At 40.3% G+C, this 14,789-nt stretch overlaps 1 protein-coding gene across 1 annotated transcript in view; it reads right to left on the bottom strand.

Annotated features, from left to right (window-relative positions):
- Window positions 1-14,789, bottom strand: part of ITPR1 (inositol 1,4,5-trisphosphate receptor type 1) — a 233,385-nt gene that overhangs the window by 59,185 nt on the left and 159,411 nt on the right. Inside the window, exons 40-41 of the mRNA XM_077821751.1 lie at window positions 2,371-2,551; window positions 1,482-1,735 (exon numbers count right to left, since the gene is read on the bottom strand). Coding sequence (XP_077677877.1) covers window positions 1,482-1,735; window positions 2,371-2,551 — 435 coding nt within the window. The remainder of the gene's footprint in view (window positions 1-1,481; window positions 1,736-2,370; window positions 2,552-14,789) is intronic.

Genomic DNA, 14,789 nt, shown 5'->3' with positions numbered 1-14,789 from the left:
GATCCTTGTTACTCTTCCTGTAAAGAGCCATCCAGCTGGCAATATTAGTAGGGAGTCATGTTATGGCCTTCTGTCAATATTCTATATTTGTGACAGTTCTTAAAGCTAGACCAGCATAAACTACCCCCTTGGGACCATGGGAGAAAGGGGACTATTGGGGCAGCTAACAAGTAATAGGATTATATTTGAAATAGTGCTTTTCTCACCTCTAATTTAATTCCCTCTCCTGTAGCAGAATGCAACAACCTGCTGCTCATGGAATTCAATTGTTCAGGATGGTGAGCAGTGTAGGCAGCACCATCCAAAAAGTTTCTGTATTGGCTCACAGTCAATTTCTCTTCGATAGCTTTAAGTGCCTAGTGGAAGACTGTAGCACAAAAGAGATCCTGTGTGTGGGCTGGATTATTACCCCATAAAACTGCCACCCTACTTATCCCCAAGGATGCTAAAGGTATGAAAATTGTTTTACAAGACAAAGCTGGAGTAGTCTGGGGAAAAAATAAAACAGCCCAGTATATAAGTAGCCACTATAATTACAAAATGTTCAAGGATAGCAGGCTCACATCACAGAATATTAACAAACAGATTTGATTTAAAATATTGCCAGCAACCAGGCATTCAAGTTCAACGGAATTGATTTGGCAGGTCTAAAAAGCACTCGTGCAAGGTCTTACAGTTCTAGAATAGAGAATAATAATAATGCAATTAAGGCAATTATTCCTCCTTTATGAAGACAATTAGTATATACTATACCCTGATTTACATTCAATTCTAAGCCACTAGCTGTAGTAATGCTGAACAAGAATCATGTTAATTACAGTCAGTCAATCTGTAAACAAGAACCGTCTCTCTGTAGGACTAGATGCACTGGATAAGATTACTAAGGTACACATTTCAGACCCACTCCAGCTAATTACTCAGTCACATGCTCAACTTTAAGCGCATGAATAATTCCATTGGAGTCAATGAGATTACTCAAATACTGAAAATTAAGCACATGCTTGAATAATATGCTGGATCAGGGTTTCAATAGTCTAATTGCTCTCCTGGATGCACATCTCCCCATTACATTTCTCCCGCCTCTCATAAAAAGAGCAATAAACCCTGACCTAGAATCAGTGCTTGCTCTGTTTAAATACATATTCTAAATTTTACACAAGATGGTTATTTTTTGAATGAATTTCAAGGCTGCTTTTCCTTAAACCAGTGAATGTTGGACACTAGGAGTTGGGGCCAGGACAGAGCCAGGGAGAGAGGAGAAAGTGCCTTCTCGCCATAGGTGGCGGCCACGGACAGACTTCATTGCAGCACAGTTTGTGTCAAGCAATCCACAAAACAGCCCGTTGGTTGGGATTTGAAAGAGACTAGGACATGCATGGTTCTCTTAGGTCAACTGAGGCTGTCCTGGGAAAGTGGCACAGACTAGAGAGGTTGATGTGATAACAATGACTTAACTCAACATGCACATCTGCCTACGGTACCTGCAGATCCCGGTTGTGGTTTTCACAGAGTAGCTGTAAGAAACGAAGAATGGGCTGCATTATTGTAATCACAGCGCTCATTTCCAAGTCATCTTTGTTCTTGTCTGGTGCAGGCTGGGCTCCATCCGCAGCTGAATAATGGTCATCAGGATCAGCGTCCCGCCTGTACGTATTATAAGCCTTTCTTGTAGCAGCAGAGGCCTCTAGCAACTGATCCCGGACCTCCTCTGTAATTTGGGTTGTGGGCTCTTTCACTAGAATACATGAGAATGGAACATATGAAAGACCTTCCACCTGGTAATCTGAACAAAAGGATTAGGGAAAAAAAATCCATTCACACATTTCCTATTAAAGTTTCGCACACAGACCAGCTAACCATCTTCAGATCCTTTTCAACAAGTATATTTAGTACAATGCAAGAGGCTGGGGTTAGCATGATAGCCTGTTACCCTTTTCACACTTTTCAACAAATCACAGTGAAGTTTTTAATCCTTATATTAGCCTGTTAGGGAACAGGTCACAAGCGTATAACACCATTAGGAGTTTTAGAAGACCTGTTGTATAAGAAGCTATTTTTCCAGTCCTGGGTTATTGTTAGAAAGGCACTGACCATAACCTACAGGGTCATTACTATCAATCAGATTTAGGCACCATCTCAGGCTAGACAAGTTGGAAGAGTCCCATCTCAAATACATTTCATCATTTCAATAGTACAATCTCACAAATGGATGGAGAGAGAATGCTGCTCTTGAAATCCCAAGGCAGGATGTCACTGATCTCTTAACTTTGCTCTGTGGATCAGAGCATTACTGCATCAGTCACAAGGAGTTCAATAAAGACAGTGCCTTGCTCCCATGTCACTTTTCAAAGCAAAGAATTGGAGATTTACCTCTTTTCCTAACTGGTGCATCTCTGTCTGAGTCCTCATCTTTCTTTTTATTTCCCAAGTCACTGGTGTTTACTGTGACTGTAGCCTTGATTTCTTGTTGTGCCACCTTCATGCGGTCATAGAAAACCTTAAAGAACTTTTCAGATTTCTTATCTTCTGTTAGTCGGCAGAAGAACGAATGCTACCAAAGACATGGAACAAGTATATATTTTATACAGAGACTTGAGTCAAGAAATTATTTCACCTGCCCTTATATCCTGTGCACTATGGATTGAAGGACTAAAAATTTAATTAGCTTTCAGCACAGACAGAACCCTAGAGGAACGAAGACTAGATCTTCTAGTTAAGGAGTCCAAGAATGTATCTCAGTTACATTAGCTTTGTTATTAATATTTCCAAATATACTTTTAAAGAAGATAGTGCAATTGATCATGTTATCCCCTGTACATTTATATGGCACACTTCTCCTTGTACCTTCCAGGTAAGCACAATGGGATATCTTTATACATATTTGGGTCTCAGCTCATAGAAGCCAAACATTAGCAATGAAATATACAGATAACACTATGCTTCCTGCTCTCCCTGTTGAGTCAAAATGATCATGACTCATAGGTTTAACATTCAACACTAATCTCAGATCCCTAAAATGTACAAACACGACCAAGTTTTTTTTTCTCCCCAATTTGGAGTTTCTGTGCTTCGACCTGTCTGCTGCAGACCGATTTAAAATAGATTATATATAGAACATAACTTTAGAAGCAACAAAAAAGTTCAAAGTATTAACCAGTTTTTAATATTTGTTGTTCATGTGTTTTTCTGTCCATACATGTAGACGGACAATTTTTTCCCTGAGACTGAGAATGCAAATCATATACAGCTCACAAGGTGCCAACACAGTGAGTGATCAGACAATTTCTGATGAAAGGTTACATAAATCAGGATCAGAGCTTACACACGGCTGGAGGATGAACTTGTAAGGGGGTCACCTTATGCAGAGTATTATGAAATTAGTTAGCATTCTGTAGCGGCTCATGATCCAAAAGCTTCCCTTGATGAATAGGGACGAAGTCCAATTTATTGAAAAGACAAATTAAAAATGGGAATGGCAATATATCTTGCATGCTGCTCTGAGAAACAGACTACACAAGGCAATCCTTGGAACGTCTGTCTTTGATCACTCCCTCCCTGGCAGTTCTGGTTAGAACAGTAGCAGAGGGACTTACTTTGAAAGACGAATAATGTTACCTCTTTGATTACCGTGGGAGTGCTACTATTGAAACCCGGTGGCTGATACCTACATGAGACCCCAGGAAATTTGGAGCAGTCTCTACCAAACCAGGAAGGCCTTAATTTCCTCTAGTTGGAGGGAATTAGTTGGCCGAGAAAAAACAGAACAAAGTAATTTTAAAAATGGATAAAACAACAAAACCACCTCCACAAAATCTTAGTTTACCAGGCAGATTTTATACTCAACTATAACCAATAGGTCTGTCAAATAATTGCTAGAAGGGGACAAATAAGAAACTAAGATAATATTGACTTCATTACACTGAATTAATCTACCAGGAATACAGGACAATACAGACCATCCCACACAGAAGCAAACCTCTGGGAGAAATTGTGAACTACATTCTGAAAACCAGTTAAACCAGTTGCCACGGACAATTAACCTCAGTAACACATAGGAATGTTTTTAACCTACAGATAATTTTTTTTAAAAGCCATTTATGGAGAAGCTAGTCAAGGACTGAGCTGTGGTTTTCTTTTTTAAAATGCTGTCCTTGAGCATACGCATAGTATATTACAGTATATACTGGTGTTAAACACCTCTGTAGACAGGCTTTGCTTTGAAAGTACTGTTTCCCTTCTTTACATATGTCCATTCAGATTTGGTGTTAAGTGCCAAGAGGCTGAATAGAAATTTGAACACCTAATTAGTAGCAGTAACTTTGCTGGGGATAGGGTTTAACTTATCTAAAATATGAAGGGAGGACTAGGGATGGGGACAGGAAGTGGAAAGTTGCAGAACCATCACCACAGTGTCTTAGGCTGAGTAACCAGACATAAACAAAGGGAAAGATGAACAGCCAACTTTAAAACTTGGGGCTGCACATGGAAAAATCAGGTAACCACAGGGTCTGGTCTTAGGTTCCATCCTATTTAAGATGTATTCCCTTTCCAGATCATTAGCAAACAGCTCAACATGTTCATGATATTTGCAAATTACATTATTATAGAAGGTGTTAAGTAGAAGTAAGTCAAGATTAATCAACTGGCCCCTAAAGAGATTAGAAATAGGGGGGAAATGGAGATTCAGCCTGGAAAAAAGCATGCTAATATCTCTGGGGAAAAAATATTCAAAGAAAGATCCTAGGTACTCAATGGCAGGGAGAAACATGGAAAGCAGTAATGATGAGAAAGTCTATAAGTGATGGTGAGCAGAGGATTTGATACAAGTGACCACCACACTTCTAGTATCTAATGACATTGAGAGGTACACATTGTTCCAGAGGCACTGTGATGAGCCCAGGGTCAGCATGTGAATTGTTTTGGGATCCTTTGGAATGGCAAGATTTATACATATTTTGATATTATTTCTGAATGTGCTGTTTTTGATAGGAACAGCATTAATTGACACATGAACCCAAATGATATTTCCAGAATGATTCACTGACCAAAAGCCATTTATTAAATGTTAAGTTAAAGACTTTAAAGCTACCCCTTCCCTGCCCTCCACTGGAAATATACCTAGACTGTGTGTTTAAAAGAAGAGGTATTTATGTAGGTAACATTAATTTTAGATGGGGTATTTTAGACTAACCAATCAGATTGGTCTGCTTGATGGGACCAGTTAAAATGATAATGAAGACCTGCCTCACAATGATTTTTGGACTTGTCCAAGATACAAAGAATACTATACCTTTGTCTTGATTATTTGGACTGTAAACTCTTGAAGCAGGCACTGTCTCTTACTAGGTGTCTGTAGGTGCCTAGCACAGAAGAACTTTGATCTTTGTTGGGGGCTCTACTTGCTACTTTAATACAAATAAGCAAGAATCAGACCTAGAAAATACTAATGAAATTTTAAAAGCAATAGAAGTATCAGTTTTAGAAAGGATGACTGTTGCCTACAAAATTTGTTTGAGGAATAAGAGTTTCTGCCTCTCACGCTGGTGTTTCGTGTTAGTTGATTGCATGTAGAAAGCACCTTCTACTTCAGAAAAAGCCTCTTCAACACAAAGGAGCGATGAAGGAAAAGTTTCTTCTCTGTAAACTGCATGGTAAGTATTTTGCATGTTGGTAATGGTTATTTGCTGACAGATTCCGAAGTGTTGCTTTTTTTCTTCGGGTGCTTTAACAGACTTTCCATTGCAAGTCAGAGAAAAACTAGCCAAGTGAACATTTCCAATAAAGCATTTTTTGCATGTCATGGGTGCGTTTAATGGCTGTCACAAAATGATTGGTTCTATCTACGTCAGAATACCTATCACCTTCACACATGAGTCAACCCCAAGCCAGCTGAGCTACCAAGATTCTGTATTTTAAGAGGTGTGATTTTGCAAGTTGTGCTGGAGCAGGTAATTGTAGGTGATAATTTTAACAGAGAGAATCTAAAACTTGTTCACAGAAGTTTGGGACCATATATGTTAGAAAGTTAACATTGTTATGGAAACACCTCTGAAAGAAATGAAGGTTTCCTTCAGGTGATACAGAGCACCAGGATTCTGACTTGCGAACAGGACTGACTGACTGTTGGCTAGACAAATGCATTCAGGCACAATGCTCTGAGATAAGAAACAATGAATTGTCACCCTGAGGGTCATAAAAGCGCCACTAGCTTTGGCTGTGATGGGATCCATCTGTGTTTTCTCCAGCCAAGGTGAGGGAAAGTTTAGCCCTGGTTGCCCAACTTAGGGCCACATAGGCAACTTGCTGTGAGCCCAAGGGCTGCATTTAATTTGCATAAATGGGAACGAACTGCACCCAACCTCATCTATGATAGGACTGGGCAGCACACAAACTACAGTTCTCAGCATGTAACAGTCCACCTTGAGCAGTCAGCCAGACTATTCAGCATGAGACAGGATTTTAAAGTTGGGACCTGTAGACTCTTGCATATTGATTGAAAAATAGGGTGGGTAGCTGTGATCCACAGTACAGAGCTCAGTGGACTGTACTGTATTATTGCCTTCCCCATTAAAAGGGAGCGTATTCCAGTAGGATATTCTGGAACTCCGGGGACAAAGTGGGAATGAGAAGCTCAGTCACAATTGGTACCCTGGACGCTTATGTCAGGATGACCCATGTCTGCACAAGTGTAACACATGGTAGATTATTTAGGCAGTCCACACATCTGCACAAACGTGAGCTCACTGGGTCCATATCACCCCCGGCCTGTGCTGTTCACATACCCGACTATCAAAGGGCAGAGCAGCTGGCACCTGCTGGATTTCAAAACCCGTAACAGTACAACTACATTAGACTTCCTTTGTGAGATTTTTCTTGACTCATATCTACATTCGCACCCCGCCTGCTGTTTAGGAATTCCATTACTGTATCTTATATTGGCAGGTGACTGTCTTGTAGCATTTGGCACCTAGATCTTAAGGTGATGAGCACATCTGAATGGCTGAGACAAGCAGGTTTCAGAGTAGCAGCCATGTTAGTCTGTATCGCAAAAAGAAAAGGAGTACTTGTGGCACCTTAGAGACTAACAAATTTATTTGAGCATAAGCTTTTGTGAGCTACAAGCAGCTGTGCATTTGAGTTTGACCTTAGAGTGCCCCTTTCATACCTATATCAACCCACCTCTCTCATATTGATGAAAGCTCCTCATCCTGTCCCATTTTAAGATAGGCTCTGTTTGCTTCCCTTGCCACTTCCTCCTTCTGTCCATTTCTAGCAGGGGTCCCCATCAATTGGTTGGTTTTATTTCAAATTTCAACTAGGCTTTTTAAAAAGCACATTTGCTGTTTTTAACCATGTTGCACAAGCATCCCAAGCCCTTCAGTAGGAGCAGCTCCTTAAAAAATAAAATATTCAAGCCAAGCATGTTGCAAGAATATGCTCCATCACAAGGATTGGGTCTGTTACCAAACCTGCATATTGACACTGGATCAGCTGTCCGTTTTTGCAGAATTCAGTGATGATCAGACAGTATTCTGTTTCATAACAGTCATTTGCCATCAAACAAGAAATATCATCTGACACAAGGGTGGTGGGTCATGTGGTTTGATTCATGAATGTTGGATTCAGTAAACAGGCTTAGAAGCGCATTTACATCAGTGAAATGCAACATCCCCAAAATGCAGCCACTCATGGCCAAACAATTAATTGAATCACGACTCCTTTCTGACACCAAAGGCAACCTGATTGTGATTAACTGCTATAGCCACAGAATGAATAAGAAACCCAGCACATTTATATACTGCGTACATTTAACATCCACAACGTGAGCTATTCAGCTGCACCACACAAGACAATGGAGAGACTTTCCTTTAAGCATTTGCCACAAACCATTCATACTTAATTTTCAAAGTTTATTGAGCCAAGTGAAAAGTTAGACACACACAAGGAGAAGGAAAATCCCATTTTTCCCCCTGTATGGTTTGAAGGTAAAGGTTTTCACAAGTCCAAACTCCTGCAGTGAACTGAGGAAAATCTGCATTTCCGCAGTAGATGGTTTCTATGCAGGTATCAGAGCTGAGCAAGCCACACAGAACACAGCAACTTTCAGCTGTCTCCATGGTATACTGCACTTTGACACATAGCAAGGGGCTGAGTTAGTTTCAAGGGCATTGGAAAGGAGAGGAATTCAGCACAGGTCACCGTCCTTATTCAAAGAGAATCAGCCTGATAGATTCGTCTGAAACTAATGCAAATAGTCTACATAAAACGGTCACAGGGGAAAGTGTTCCATAAATCTTTGCTAAAATCTGTGAAATCTTTGCTAAAAGCATAGTTTCTCCTTGCTTTTGCGAGCCACTAACCCCTCTTCAAGAAGAAACAAGGAACCCACTGACCAAATAGGAACCTATCTTCACTTTTACCCTATTAGTGGAAATTATATTTGGTGAAAATAGGCTTGGATTACATAGCTACTGAATAGTTTAACACTGAATGGGTTAAAAGAACAGTGGTTCCCCCCCACACAACTATCTATAGAATGTTCTATCAAACATTTTACAGGCGAAAGGGACTAAAGCCACATCCAAATGACTTAATATACTAGCACAATAGGATCCTGCCTGGCTCATGACTTCCCCTCCTAGGTGCTACTGGAGTGCAAATAATTCATAGGATTTTAAGACCAGAAGCGTCCATTATATCATCTAGTTTAACCACCTGTATAACACAGGCCATTACATGGGTAACTGTGTGAAATGTACTGAGCCCAATAATTCGTATTTGGCTGAAGTATAACTTCCAGAAAGGAATCCAATATTGACCTGACAACCAACATCAAGAGATGGAGAATCCACCACTTGCCTTGGTAGTTTGTTTCAGTGGTTAATCACACTCACTGTTAAAAAAATTGTGCCTAATTTCTAATTTGAATTTGTCTGGCTTCAGCTTCCAGCAACTGGATTTTTGTTGTACCTTTCTCTGCTCCATTAAAGAACCCTTGATACTTGGTATCTTCTCCCCAAGGAAGTACTTATACACTAAGTCTCCTCTCAATTTTCTTTTTGATAAACTAAACCAACTGAGCTCTTTAGTCTTTCACTATAAAGCATTTTCTTCCACCCTCAAATAGTTTTTGTAGCTCTTTTTTGCACCCTCTCCAATTTTTTACCATTCTTTTTAAAATGTGGACATCAGAATTGAATAATAATAATAAAAAAAACAATCAGAATGATTCACCTAGTGTGTAACAAGCCAACAACAACAACTAAAACCGAACAACCCAACCCCACTCTCCTCCCCACAACTCTCACAACTTCATAGGTTGATTCAATATCAGGGACCTTGAAGAGAGGAGAAACTTAGATGCATCTTAGGGCCTGATGGATTTTCTGGAATTTAACAGTACAAAATGCAGCTGGCCAAAATGGAAGAAGCTTAGACAGATGGAATTTCAGAGCTAGGGTAACTGCAACAGTGTTTACAAGTGGTTCTTAATAGGTTTCATGCCTCAGCAGTGGGTAGCAAGCACGTTAGTTAACAATTTAAACCAACTATCTGTCCTTTGCGGACTACCCCAGAATCACATGGCAGGTTGTAAACTTTACTGACTGATGTCTTATTTTAGAGCCAACAGAAGAACTACAGCATCACAAAGGGAAGTAAAGACTCAGTCAACTTAAACATAATAACCTGCTTAACTACATGTGGGCCTGTGCACACTGAATCAGCACAAAGGATTGCCAAGTGGAAAAACCTAGAATGCCAGGGACCAGCTGAAGGCAGTTTGTGTCTGGTTCTCACTTTTCATAGGCTTATCAGGTTTTGCTCACGTCTTTATGTGTGTGTTTGTCACTCTTTCTGGGAACACATTAATCTATTCAGTTAACTGTTAACCAGACTTGCCCTAAAGTCACAGCTGTTCGTATTGTTAACCAAGAAACTGGAAAGATGAACATTCGTGCTTCTCACATCAAATAGTTTGGCTTCTGTTCCTAGACTTGATAATTATAGGTTCTATTATATGCTCTGTTTGCACGCTCATGTGGTAAGAGGTATAATCAAAACCTTTATAACAAACACTGTATGCAAAGCGTGTCGGTTCAAACTCACTCTCCTTTCTGAAGGAAGGGTGATCGGATTTAAGAAAGCCATGGGTTAAGATCCAAATGAGGCAGTGTCTTTGGCATTAAAAGGACAGAATATTTTCTGGACCACACCCTTAAAGTACAGTTTTGACAGTCCTCCTCAGGTAAACTTATAAACTCCAGGAAATCCCATTAGTTAGTAGAGTGAGAATCTCTCAGGAAAACATGAGTCATAACCACCACCAAACAGTTAATTTAAAGTAAACCTGGCAAAAACTCAAAGGCTTATGTTGAGCTGGTAAAAACTAACTCTCCCCTCCATATAGAGCTAAATGTCAATCAATGAAGATGAGTTTCATAAGAAATTGTTCAACAATGAACTTGACTAAACAGGGATGTTTCCAAAAGGAAAGTCCCTTCAGCTACTGAGAAAAAGATGACCTCTCTGGCCTGGAACCAGCAGATCTTTTACTCCAATGTCAGAGAGAAATGACTATGGGAAAGTTAGCTTCTCTTGGTTATCCCTGGTGGGCTACCACTATGATAGGGTGACCAGACAGCAAGTGTGAAAAATCAGGACAAGGGGTGGGGGGTAATGGGAGCCTATATAAGAAAAAGACTCAAAATCGGGACTGTTCCTATAAAATTGGGACATCTTGTCACCCTACACTATGAACTATTATGAAACTCCTGCACTAGTTTTATGAAGGTGTACTTGCAAAAAAGCTCACCCCTACCTCATCTAGCCAGACCGTACTTCAAGGCAGCTTTTAAAAATAAACTGCAAAGCTAACATAAGCACTGAGTCTAGTACAGAAACAAACCCTTTATGCTCCCCCTAGCCAGGCTGCAAGGGGTTTCAGCACAGAAGAAAGTTAACTTAAAAAAAAAAAAATTCTGATACTTCTAAGAAATCCTTTGGTATTTCCTTGTCTGCTAAAATTCCATCATTCTGTGTCCTTAGTAATACCGTTAGTCCCATGGAACCTAAAATTTGTTAGTTAAAATATTTCTGAGTTGAACATGTTCTGCAGCCTGAATTAAGCCCATAAGGAATATCTGCTGAATGCCCCAACAAGCCATTTTTCAGTGTCGCTTTACACTTCACCTTTAACCACTGCAAGTGCAGAGGGAACACCATCACAGTACAATCCTAGCTACATATTCTGCAAACACTCACGCACACGGAGAGCACACTTATATTATTGATGCTCCCCTGTAGGGCTATACTCTGAACTGGAAACATTGTGCCCTAACAAATCTGATTAAGGAGACTCTTGGGGACGGACCTAACTGCTTAGTGACAGAGCCCCATAACAGTATTCTTCCCCCACAAACAATACAATGAAAACAGGTGGGAGAGCTAAGCCACTTGTTTCTGGAAGAGCCCTTGTATTAGACACACATTCCCAAATGCGGGATTTAAAAGCCTGATTATCTCCAATTTAAACTGGCAAATAATTCACAAGAGACACTAAAGTAAAGAGAAGCAAATGGGCAACGAGGTGAACCGAGATGACGGGGAAGCCAACAAGGCAACAATGGTGACTCATCGGTAGGCATGTGCCTGTTCAGTTTGGGGGGTAAAATTCCTGAAAACATGGAGCAGATGGCTCTAAAAGCGTGGGAGACTTGGGGCTCTGACTTGCTTTTGACACAGGGCTTTTATTTGAGTTCCTCTCCACACGCATAAGAGCGTGCACCCATGCACACAACAGGTCACATATGTGATCCATGTAAAGCTCTTGTATGGAAAAGCATGCATCCCACTTCCTTAGAGAGCCATGAGGAGGTGTGAGAAACATGGAAGTCTACAGACTCCAAAGAAGGTGTAAGATCTTCTTGAGAGACAGGGAAATTAAAGAAAACCATAGCAACAAGTCAGTCCACCTACCCAACCACCCACCCACCACCAGTTTCATTTGCTGACGCACTTCAAAAACAAGCTGGCTCCTACCAGCTCTGGAAGGTGAGCAAGCCCTGAGAGCTCATTAAATTCCCTTCTCAGCTACTCTTGTATGCCTGCAGCTAGTGAGCAAGTAGGATATAAATAGAAGTTATATAACATCTCTTTGTTGATTCCTGTGCTTACCAAAAAAAAAAAAAAAACCCACCCAACAACCCTGCAGCATGACCTTGTTTTTCTGAATAGCTTGCCTCTGTCTGCTTGCTGAGGACTTTAATCCTGTTAGGGATCATCCTAGAAGTTTAAACAGGATATAGATTTCACAGACAGAGAAATACAGACAATATATTAAGCATTAGTGAGTTATTTTCTATATTCCTTATAATTTTAGAATGACATCTACTGACTGTTTAACTGACCCAGGGCTTCTCCAAGTAAGATATATGAGAACATGCAGTTCTAAATAATACAGTATATAGATCTACAGAGATCATACCATGGTGAAGAGATTTAACATTCAGACTCTGATATAGTTCCCTGTCCTCATTTTTCACTCATATAAATGCTATATTACAAAGGGCCAGTGATGCGAGGCTCCAGCAAGCTGCTGTCTTGATTACTGATGCTTGATTACTTGCAAAACACAATATATCAATAACAGAGTGGAAAGAGTTCACAGGTTCAATACTCTCTTCCGTTACTATACTGCCTTCTTACCCACCCTGTTCACAACCTGAGCACTCCTCTCTGGTAGCTTTATCTCGTCCAGCGAAAAAGAAATTATTTTAATCAAACAAGACCAGCTATTCAATCTCCAGTTCCCAGCACAGTAATGTTATCAGTTATCATTTGTACTATAGTGGTGTCTTAAGGCCCAGTGTGATAGAGGGTATGTGTACACACACACATACATACTTATACATATATGATAGTCCCTGCCCCAGAGAGCTTGCACTGAAAAATCTCCTTGCCCACATGATAAGCAGGGATATGTTGCAACGTGTTGACTTATTGACGATTTACAGTGTGACCAGATCAACTGGGATACATCCTGCAACATTTACACAGTACATAGATCATTAATATAGTACCCAATGGCATAAGAGACAAAGAAGAGGACAAGACGGCTGCCCAAGAGAGATTACAATTGATGACAAGGATGTTTGCAGAGAATTATGCTACCTCTCTTTGTAGGGAAAGTTTTGAAGCAGCAGTTTTGTTTGGAGCGTCACCAACGCTAACTTTGACATTCTTTGGAGTACTGTACCTGGGAAAAGTTTCTAATAATTTCATGATGAAAGATGCAGATGACCAGCCCGTACGCTGTTGGACAATAACACAGGATGATTGTATTAGTTTTCTAAACAGATGTTACATCTGTCTTGAGAATATTATTTTTCAGATTTAACCCTATACCAAAAAAATATTGGTTATTGATTTCTATAAATACCCCCACATGCACATTTTATTTACACGCACACAAATGCGAAGACAAATGTACAGCACACATATGAAGAAAGAAAAACAGTTTTTCTACAGTTCAAGCATTAGGGATCCTGAACGGTTGGTCAGAAAGAAAAATTTGACAATTCCTACTTGCAAGAGCTTAGTGGCCCAGAAAGCATTTGTAGTGGTCCACCGACACACTTCATCTGACAACTTTCAAGACACTGGACCACAAAGCAGTTGGTATCACCCAGATATTTTGTGTGTGCAGATACAAAACTACTCAACATTCAACTACAATAGTAGCTTTTAAACACATGAAATACATCTTCCATATTTTAATAAACTGGACAATGCCCATTTTTAAAAAATCCACATCACTCTGATTAGTACTCCTGAGTCAGGAGGTACAGAACACGTGGCTGCTGGGGGTAGCAAAATATTAAGGGGCAGCAAACTAGTCACTGTGGACTGGGAAGGGATGGCAGTTTGCTAGCTTGCCTAGGGCACTAGAAACCCTAGAAAGGTCCTGATTTTGCCTATCCCTTCACTGCCTGATCTCTGACCAATTTTCAGGGTTAATTTCAAATCACCTGGTGTGCACTCTGAAGCAAGGTTGACCTCAATTCTGCAACCAAGGCGTCTGGCTCCTGCAGCGTTCCAGTGCGGCTGTCTAGAGATTCTACCACTACTTCAAGTACATTTAGATGAGGGAATTTTTCATTGACGTATATATGAAAGATTAACCTTATAAATATGTTACTAAACTCAACTTTGCACTACCACTTGATTTTGTACATTTCAATGTGCTGCAGAATTTTATATTGAAAAGAAACAGTAATTATGATAGCTGTGAAGCTGAGGGTTTTGACAGTTGGGTTCTGGTACTAAGGAAAGTGAAGGGAGGGGAGTGGTTTAGTAGCATAGAGTAAGTAGATTTCTGACATTTCATTTCAAAGTTATTCATCCCAGTGGGAGGAATGGTGCAGTTCACATCTCTCGGAGTTACTGTTTCAGGTTGTCTGCAGACTCAGGGACCACACCTGTTTATGTCTGCAAGGGGCACTGCCAATATCTCACTGACAACTAGAGTTAGCGATCTGAAAGGAGCTACGACTCTCCACCCAACAAATGCTATTGATAGCTAGGATGCCCATATCCTTTTGGGTATAGATTTAGCAGTCCTGGTTGGCTGCTGTCCTGAGAAGGCAGATTAGAACTGAAGGAGCAATAGACTGGAAAGGCAATGTAGTAGATCAGAATGGTGTATTTTTAAATGGTATGCCTCCTAGCTTATCTAGATAATGATGTTTTGAACTCCTGGGTAATTACAACATCAGATGACTTTTGAATTT

This window comes from Eretmochelys imbricata, chromosome 7, assembly GCF_965152235.1.
Source record: "Eretmochelys imbricata isolate rEreImb1 chromosome 7, rEreImb1.hap1, whole genome shotgun sequence".
In the NCBI taxonomy this organism is placed as follows: Eukaryota; Metazoa; Chordata; order Testudines; family Cheloniidae; genus Eretmochelys; species Eretmochelys imbricata.
The sequence above is the reverse complement of the archived record's forward strand: the minus strand, read 5'-3'. Positions and strand labels throughout refer to the sequence as shown.